Raw genomic sequence first — 10234 nt, forward strand, 5'->3', positions numbered from 1 at the left:
TAAAGTAACTTGTCTAGGGTCACACAAAAAGTAAGTGTCTGAGTGTAGAATTGAACTATGGAAAATAAATCTTTCTGACTTATTTATGAAAATCTTTCTGACTTATTTATTTTCCATAGTTCAAAGACATCTGTGAAAACTTTTTAATTCTCAGCACATAGGTACTATATGCCCTTTGGCCTAAATGAATATAGAATTCAAAATTCATATTTATGTTTAGCATAGCATCATTCTTCTAGTCATTCAGGTCCACAACTTTAGAGTTTTCTTCACATTTCCTTCTTCCTCAGCCTTATCATTTACCAGCTACCAAGTTATTTTAATTCTATCTACCTCCACTACTTCTTTTGAATCCTCCTTTTTCTTATAGTCACATGGATACCATGATAGTTCAGGCTTTTTTCACCTCTCATCTGGATGATTATATCCTAATAGGGCTCTCTTCCTCCAGGTTCTTTGTTCTGGTTGTGCCGGGAGCTTCACCTATTCTATCACACTGTCTGTTTGATGAAAGACTGCTGTGGGTGCCTCTTGTGTGGCAAAAACTGATATTTCTAATAAGGATTTTTGAGTGACTTTTACAACCACATAGGAACAAGCCAGTTCAACTTCTCTCAAAGCCTCTTGCACTTCTTTTGTAAGTTGGCATGGTGAATTTAAAGCACTGTCTCCCCTTAAAATGTCAGATAGGATTGCAGTAGTTAAGCACTGGACGCATCCATTGGATGAATCTCCTATTAATTTTTAGAAATCATTTAAGGTATTTAGCGTCTCTGTTTTCAAGGACACTTCTTGTACAGTAAGTGCCTTCGGATATATTTCATATCCTAAGTATTGAGAAGGAGCATGCCTTTGAATTTTTTCTGTAACGATATGAAGTTTGTAGTTTCTTAGTGTTTCTATGATCTTTTGTAGACATGCTTCTAACATTTGTTCCTCAGGTGGACACCCTAAAATATCATGCATATAATGTAACAATATTATTTTTGGAAATGCTTTTCTTACTGGAGTAAGAGCAGCAGCAACATACATTTGGCACATAGTAGGGCTATTTTTCATTCCCTGTGGCTAAACTGTGCATTCATATCTTTTTAAAGAACAGCTAAATTAACACTGGGCACTGAACAGGCAAATCTTTTCATATCCTCCTTATCTAGAGGGATAGAATAGAAACAATCCTTGATGTCTATAACCCAAAGAGGCCATTCTCTAGGCAACTGAGTAGGAGACGGAAGTCCAGGCTGCAGAGTTCCCATAATTTCCATCTGTTCATTTGTCTTTCTTAAATCAGGGAATACCCTCCATTTTCCAGATTTATTTTTTATAATAAATATTAGAAAATTCCAAGGATTTAGAGAAGGTTGTAAGTGTCCTTGGTCAAAGAGCTCTTGCACTATATCTACTAAGAAAAGAATTACAATAGATTGGAAGAAAAATGGAAAGAAAATAAGGCAGGGTAAAAGCAATAGAGATAGGGAGAAGGATGGATGGGAAGGAAGCAATGGAGGATAGGAGGAAAAATGAAGGGGGAAAGAGTTGATGAAAGCAGGAAGTAAAGAAGAAAGAACAAGAAAGAAAGTAACATCAAGGAAAAAACAAAAGATAGAAAAAAGAAAGAAAGCAAGGGATGAATAATGCCCCAGAAAATGAATAAGAAAGAAGAATAGGAAGGAAACAGGCACAAAAAGGCAAAAATGAACAAAGGGTCGACAAGTGAAAAATGAAGAATGAAGAAAAGAAAGAGAAAAAGGAAGGAAAAAGGAGAAAAGAAACTTGGGAAGACAGGAAAGAAGGAAGGAACAAAGGGATGTATAGAGGGAAGGAGCAAGCAAGGAAAGAAGAGAAAGAGGAATAAATAACAAGGAAAAGAAGAATGGAAAAGAAAAGAGGAAAAAGATAAAGGAAGAAAGGAGGGAAGTGTAATGGGCTGAGGCTTCAGTTGATGCACTGAGGTCCCAAGCACATGAGGCTAAATAGTATTCAGACCATACTCTATTAATATATAAGCTTGGAGAAAGAATGGCCCCCGCCCACTCTTTGTGCAAGTCTTGATGTGTTGTATAGGAAATGACGATTCTGGTGGGTGGAGGCAGGGGAGTGAAAAAGGAAGGGGAGGAGAGACTACTTGCATTGCGATCACGACCGACGGCCCTTCAGCTCAGGTCTCTCTCTGCTGCCTGGCTTCCTGTCGCAGCTGCCCATATTGCTGTCGCAATCCTTCTTCACCTCTACTGCGAATAAAGATTGAAGATGTTTCCCTTAACCTGAGTTCCTGACTGGCTGATTTTAAATACGTGGTCATCACATTTGGCGCCCAAGGACCCTACTTTCACTGAAGAAGTCTCCAGGGACCAGGAACTTAGGTGAGTATAAGGCAAACAGGGAACTTATTTTCTTAACGACTAAAGCAGTAACCCTTTTTGGCTAAAATGGGACGGATGCTAGCTAACGAGTCTCCATCCCCCAGCCCGGCCCCCCCACCCAGGAGTGGTGCTAGAGAAAGCTGCTTAAGCTGATAGAAGCTCAAGGGCCACTTGTAACTTGGGAACAGGCAGCTAGACTTCTGGCTACATTAAAACACACCTCCCCTTGGTTCTCAGAGGAAATCTCTCCAGGTAATTGGACATTAATTGGACAACAGCTCTCCGCATATTACAACGAAAACGGTCCTCATTCAATTTCCATCGAGGCATTCTATGTATACAGTAGAATACAGTTGGCCTTAAGAAGTTGCGTAAGTTATAGAAGAAAGAATAGGAACAGCCAAATGGGGAAGCCTGAGATAAAGGAGGAAGACAAAGAACAGATGAATGGCCATATCCCCACAGGGCAGGGAGACGTAAGTGAGGCTCACGGGTGGGGTGAATCTGAGGCAGCTTCAGCCCACCTAAGGAGCAGGTAATAGACTCTCCTCCATCAACTCCACCCTCTGGGATGGAGGGAGGAGGGGTAGTGGGGGGGCAGTGACAGCACCAGCACCTCCCCCCCAGCATCCAGCACCTCCCCCCCAGCATCCAGCACCTCCCCCGCAGCAAGTAGCTGTTCCTATGAGTAGATTGCAAAAGGGACTAATTAAGGCCAAAAAAGAAAAGGGGAAAATGTATCAGAATTTCAACACCACATTTTTCCTGTAATTCAGTTGAATTCTTGATCTGAAGAATTAAACCCACAGATTGATGGGTAAGAGATGTTTTACAACAATTGGGGTTGAAAATGAGTACTTTTGTTTTTTTAGGCAGGGCTGCTGTTGAAGGCCTGCCAACACTTTCACCTGTTCCTATCCAGTGGAAAACGGATAGACCAGTGGCCCTTAGGTAGCGATATAAAATTCAGGCCCTGTTAGATATAGTACAGGAGCAGCCTGAACAAGGGCACTTACAACCTTCTCTAAGTCCTTGGAATTCCCCAGTGTTCGTTGTAAGAAAGAAATCGGGAAAATGGAGGATGCTCACTGATTGAAGAAAAGTGAATGAACAGATGGAAAGTGTGGGAACTCCTCAGCCTGGACTTCCATGTCCTACTCAACTGCCTAGAGAATGGCCTCTTTGGGTCATCGATATTAAGGATTGTTTCTAGTCTATCCCTCTGGATAAGGAGGATAGGAAAAGATTTGCCTTTTCAGTGCCCGGCGTTAACTTAGCTGAGCCTTTGAAAAGATATGAGTGGACAGTTTTGCCACAAGGAATGAAAAGCAGCCCCACTATGCGTCAAATGCATGTTGCTGCTGCTCTTGCTCCAGTAAGAAAAGCATTTCCAAAAGTTGTGTTATTACAATATATGGGTGATATATTGGGATGTGCCCCTGAGGAACAAATGATAGAAGCATGTCTGCAAAAGACCATAGAAATATTAAGATACTACAAATTGTATATAGCTGAAGAAAAATTTCAAAGACATGCTCCTTTTCAATAATTAGGCTACAAAGTATACCCTAAGGTGCTCACAGTACAAAATTGATAGGAGATATCCAATGGATACGACCAGTGTTAGGCTTGCCTACCTATCAGTTACAACCATTATATGACATTTTGAGGGGAGACAGTGCTTTAAACTCACCACACCAGCTTACACACCAGAGGCTTTGAGAAAAGTTGAACTGGCTTTATCCAACATGGTTGAAAGAGTCACTCAAAAAACCCTTGGAAATATCAGTTTTTGTCACACTCGAGGCACCCACAGCAGTCCTTCATCAAGGAGACAGTGTGATCGAGTGGGTGACCCTCCCGGCACAAGCAGAACAAAGCTTTACTCCTGACCCAGTGCTGGTGGCTAGAATTTTGTTAAAGGCCATTAAGCGAGCAGTACGATTATCTGGGACAAGAACTGACAAGATATAGACCTTTTACACCAATACACAAATTAATGTGTGCTGTGAGACCATCCCAGAGTGGCAAATTTTATTGGCCATGGCTCCAAATTTTACACATGGGTCTCCATTAAAGATAACCAGACTTTTACATAATTGGCGATGGATTTTTGAAGAAAAAGCTTCTAAAGTTCCTCTTAAAGAACCAACTATCTTTACAGATGCGTCCAAACACAATATTTGCGCTGTATACTCTCGTGACTTAACTATAAAGAGAGTAGTCAAGACTCCTTTTCACTCCACTGCACAGAACGAATTATATACAATCATGTTAGCTCCCACTTATTACCCAGGAGACGTAAATATAATACCTGATTCAACCTATTCCGTAGGTGTGGCACAAAGAATTGCCACAGCCCAAATAAAATATGCAGCTTCTAATATGTATCAGCTCTTTAAGGAACTTCAGGAGCAAGTGAGAAAGCATCCAGGAAAGATTTATATCTTGCATGTCCACTCTCATAGTGGACTCCCAGGCCCTATTTTTGATGGGAATTCAAAGGCAGATAGCCTTTTAACTATGTTGGCCAGTACGCCTTTATTTCAGGAGGCCCAGGAATCCCATTCTAAATACCATTCGCGCCTTCCTTTCCACGCTCCTACACTGCCTCCAGGGAAGAACCCTCGTGGTTTGAGACCCAATGAAAGCTGGCAAATGGACGTGACCCATTATAAATCTTTCGATCGTCTGTCTTTTGTCCACGTTGTGGTAGACACCTTTTCAGGATTCACTTTTGCCATACCAGCAGCAAAAGAGACAGCCCGAGTGGTCACTGAATTCCTCACGCAAGCATTTGCCATTATGGGTGTGCCACAAGCCATAAAAACAGACAGTGGTCCTGCATACACCTCCAAACATTTTGCACACTTTTGTGCACAATATAAGATTTTACACCCCACTGGCATACCCTTTAGTCCTCAAGGACAGGCAATAGTAGAGAGGAGAAACCGAGACATTAAGACGCTGCTCCAAAAACAAAAGAAAGGGGGAGCCACGGGTAACCCCAGAGAGCTTCTAAATCTAGCCCTTTGTACTATTAACTTCTTGATTTTTGACAAAGATGCACTGGCTCCGGCAGACAGGTTGTATAACCCACTGGAAGGGCAGAATCCCATGCGAGCGGCTCCACTATCTTTAGATAATCGCCAGGTGATGTGGAAAGACCCAGAAAGTGGTGAATGGAAGGGACCAGATAGGCTAACCGCTTGGGGGAGACGGTTTGCTTGTATCTCTACAGGTGGAGAAGGAATCAGATGGATGCCAATGAGACGTATTCGCCTTGTCCATCGCAGAGAGACGGAGCAGACCCTTGAAACGAAGGAGAAGACCCAAGAAACATCGGGTGGTTCTGTTGCTGACTGTGCCCACCACTGAAAGAGCGTGGCAGTTATGGCGTTTGACTCATGGACAACGAAAATCACTGGACTTCAAAACCCTCAGAAATCATTGGATTCTCTGAGACATTAGATTGTTGTAGGACTTTAAATCCCTCAGGAATCATTGGATTCTTTGAGACTTAAGACTTGAAAGCCCTCAGGAATCATTGGATTTTCTGAGAAATGATAAGACTGTCACAGGACTTCAAAATCTGCTGGAATCATTGGATTCCCTAAGACATAAAAAGACTTTTGCAGGACTTCAAAAACTTGGTGGGATCATTGGATTCCCTGACATGTGAAGCAATGGACAATAGATTGGTTTTGGACTCTCTCTTGGCTGCTGAAGAAGGTGTATGTGTGACTGCTGTTAACATACTCTCCTTCTAGGACTTCTGGCAATCTTTTGCAACATAATGTTGATTTATATTGTTTGTTATACCGTTAATTGGGTGTATAATTCATGTTTGTTACATCATATCAAGCCTGCACTGACTGTGGGGAGAGTCATCACTAATAGCCTCTGCGTTGTTGCTATGTGCTTGTGTAATACTTCCCATGCTGATGGGTTTGTGCATAATAAGACCCTTGAGTCCAGAAACCTGCTACCAACCCCCAATTCCCTTTGGTGCTTTTCATCTCTCTTCCTGAGAAGTCAGGGAGAGTGTGATCACCTCCCCTTGGGGGCTCTGACCTCCCTGAGGAGTCAGGGATGGCATGATCACCTGTGTTCTAAAACAAAAGAAAGCGGGAGATGTAATGGGCTGAGGCTTGAGTTGATGCACTGAGGTCCCAAGCACATGAGGCTAAATAGTAATCGGACCATACTCTATTAATATATAAGCTTGGAGAAAGAATGGCCCCGCCCACTCTTTCTGCAAGTCCTGATGTGTTGTATAGGAAATGACGATTCTGGTGGGTGGAGGCAGGGGAGTGGAAAAGGAAGGGGAGGAGAGCTCAGATCTCTCTCTCTCTGCTTGCTGGCTTCCTGTCGCAACTGCCCATATTGCTATTGCAATCCTTCTTGCCCATATTGCTATCGCAATCTTTTTTCACCTCTTCACTTCAATAAAGACTGAAGATTTTCCCCTTAACCTGAGTTCCTGACTCCGGCTGATTTTAAATACGCAGTCATTACAGGGAAGCAATGAAGAAACGGGTAAAGAGGGAAAGGAAAAAGGAATAGACATCGATGGAAAGAATTCCATTCTCCTTTTAGCACGCTACGACTGGATGCCTCATGTTCTTTTGTTTTTCTCGCTCAATTGTTTTCTTTCTTTATCTGACCTCTGCTTCTGCTAGGTCCAAGAGGTGTCCTTGATGGTCTCGTGGGGAGTACTAATCATGGACTAATTAGCGGGTTGTTTCATTCAATAAGTCAAACATTTCTATGGTGGATGTTCCAGATCACTTCCAATTTTGTCACAAGGCTGTGTGTTTTCCATGAAGACTCCTTTTTCCACTTTTGATGGCTGAGAGGACTCATTTTGGGGGTCTCATGCAACCCGGTGTTGGACTCACTTTTCGTAGCTTTTCCCTTTTCTGCTCTTGGCACTTGGAGTTTGGGTCTTCCTATCAGCACCATAGGAGTTTCTGGATCGTGCTCTTTTGTATTTCTCATTCATTTTTTCCCCCTTTTCTTTGACACCTGGTTCTAGCAGTCAAGGCAGTTTTCCTTGATGGGGAAATATGAAATGCTACTCAGGTTCTTTTTGGGGGTTGAGTCCTTCAGTAGATCAACCCTTTCTAGGTGGTTGGTATTAGATCGTTTTCAAAACAGAGTGCCTTTCCATTGAGTTATTTTACAGGAAAATCCCTCCTTTTCTCCTGTTAATCGCTTCTATCACTCTGTTAGTCATGACGTTGCCTTGGTATCCCCTTTGGACTGGGACATTTGGTCTTGCTGTCAGTAGAGTGGCGTTTTGTGGCCCAACATTTTCCTTTTTTCTCGCGGAAATCTTTTCATTTTCAAATCATCTGCATGCATCATTTTTCAACATTTGGAGCCTTTGCAAAGGCTTGTGTTCTAAATCGGCCCCTCCCTTCCCCTTATTTTGGTGATCCCCAAACTCAGTCTCTGCTCGACTGTCGAATCCACCAATATTGGGAGCCCACCAAAAACCAGCCGCAGATCACTTGGAGATGGCCAGGAAAGATCTGTTTGCAGTGGGGCCGAGGAGGCCACCACCTCCAGGCCAGTGTCCACTCAGCAGACGGTCGTGGGATTGCAGTCTCCCAGGGTGGAGCATCGGCAGGGAGGCCTCTACCACCGCTTAGCTGTTCTGCTTTGATTGTAAGTCAGTAGATCAGCAGGGAAGCGACACCAACCAAGTGTACTCCCAATGGCCAGGGTGTTACAGGACCTGCCTACACTTAGCCAGCCCTGGGGGGGGGGGGACTCAGCACGATCACAGTCCCCATAAAACCTCAGAGTGTAGCCCTTCTTCCCCAAGGCAGTCGTACTCCTGGAAAGCGGCCGCTCTTTGCAGCCTCTTTGCCGAGTCTGTCTGCCCCTTTCCTGTAGAGGAAGCTGAGGACCTCCTTGCTCCTATGGTATTCCCAAAGGCAAAAGATCTGGGAATGCAGCCAACAATCAACTACCCAGCCAAGCCTGGCTGCATTGTCTTCCAGGGAAGGAGACGACCATTCCACGAAACAGGGGAATGGCACCTATGCCTAAGGAAAGAACCCGAGCTAAATCATATCTATACATAGAGGACTCAAGAGGAGCCGAAAAAGATAAAAGAAATCTCGAGCGCTCTCTTTCAGTTCCTGGCATACATAAAGAGCCCAGGAAGACTTGGGTTTTCCTGTCATCATCGTTGTAAAAAGGCATGAGAAGTGTGAAGAGGATTGTATCAGAAAAAGGGAGACGTGGAGGCAAAAAGAGCGAAATCACAACTCACCAAGAGGCAGAGGAATTTTATCCCATCTGAGGGAAGTCCCGGAGAGGGAGGGACATTGGATACCATATAAAAAGGGGAAAACTATTCTCTCTACATCAGGCTATTTTTCCATGTCATCACAATCAAATGAGGCAGGAACCACACTTAGTCCACTCACCCAATGGACACAGGGAAAGAGCTCTTTGGACCTTTTCGGAAAAATCTCCTAGAGCTCTTTGGCATTTCATTCTCCCCTTATTTTAGAAATGACAAGAGTAATCACGTGCATTTCTTGGCCCCGTTTTAGATTTCCCGGTCTCCTTTGTCTGCCCGTCCCTTAGCAAAGGAGTAACAGTTTGTTTTTGAGACCCACATTCATTTCTTCCATCAGAAGGGAGGGACAGCAGCAGGTCTCTATCCCTGGGTGAGACCCAAGCTGGGGCCTGAAGCCATGGGAGTGCGAATTGGAAGAGCAGGGATGTTGGTGGTCTTCGAAGTCACCCATGGGGGAGGAGAGGACGGGGAGGAGAAGAAGGAGGAGGAGCTGGAGGCAGCTGAGATGGAGGGGCAATAAACAGGCCTCCCAGCAGGGCGGCAAGCAGAGGCCCAGCCTTGTGAAACTGTCCCCAGAGAACACAGGCTCTCCGACCACTGCCCGCCCCGCAGGCGAGCGTGTTCTACAGCACAGCCAGAGCCCAGCTTAGCCGCACAGACCTCTAGGGGGGCTGTGAAGACCAAAGGAGACCCTTTGGCCAGGGGGCCGGGACACAGTGGGTGTTCAAGAAACGCTTTCGAAGCCAAATGGCCCCCCTGCCCAACAGGGGCCCTGTTCTGGGCTGTTCGTCGGCCCTTCCCCAGGACCCTTGCCCTCCGCACCTTTTATCCCCACCTCCTTTCCGTCCTTCCTGAAAGGGCAGCACCCGCCTGTAGGATGGGTCCAGTGGACAAGACGGCACGGGGACGCTGAGAAAAAGAGCAATGAGAAAAGCAATAGAGATAGGGGGAAAGGATGGATGGGAAGGAAGGAATGGAGGGTATAAAAGAAAAATGAAGAGGGAAAGTGTTGATGAAAGAAGGAAGCAAAGAAGAAAGAACCAGAAGGAAAGAAAGTAAAAGCAAGGAAAGAACAAAGGATTAAAAAAAAGATTTTGTCTTCCTATTAGCACCATAGTAGTTTGTATATCATGTTCTTTTGTATTTCTTACTCATTTTTTCTTTCTCTATTTTACACCTGGTTCTAGCAGTCTTGGCAGTTTTCCTTGATGGTCTCATAGGAAATGCTACTCAGGTTCTTGTTTTGGGTTGAGTCCTCCAGTAGATCAACCATTTCTAGGTTGTTTGTTCTAGATCATTTTCAAAATAGGGTGCCTTTCCATTAAGTTATTTATATTAAGATCCCTCTTTTCTACTTTAAGTTGCTTATATGATTCATTTAGTCATGACTTTGTCTTGGTCTCTTCTTTGGATTTGGACATTTGGTCTTGCTGTCAGTAGAGTGGCATGTTGTGGTGACGACCCTGCTAGCACCCAGGACTCCCCAGAATTAGCCAGAGTCAGGGTAAGCAAAAATCTTCAGTCAGTCAGTCTTCTTGGTCCTTGGATGCAG

General features: G+C 44.2%; 1 protein-coding gene across 1 annotated transcript in view; it reads left to right on the top strand.

Annotated features, from left to right (window-relative positions):
- Positions 1–9202, top strand: part of LOC127549201 (uncharacterized protein C8orf48-like) — a 23858-nt gene extending 14656 nt beyond the window's left edge. Inside the window, exon 5 of the mRNA XM_051977034.1 lies at positions 9020–9202. Within this exon, the coding sequence (XP_051832994.1) occupies positions 9020–9202 (183 nt within the window). The remainder of the gene's footprint in view (positions 1–9019) is intronic.
- The last annotated feature ends 1032 nt before the right edge of the window (positions 9203–10234 follow it).

The sequence above is a fragment of the Antechinus flavipes genome, chromosome 1 (genome assembly GCF_016432865.1).
Source record: "Antechinus flavipes isolate AdamAnt ecotype Samford, QLD, Australia chromosome 1, AdamAnt_v2, whole genome shotgun sequence".
Classification (NCBI taxonomy): Eukaryota; Metazoa; Chordata; class Mammalia; order Dasyuromorphia; family Dasyuridae; genus Antechinus; species Antechinus flavipes.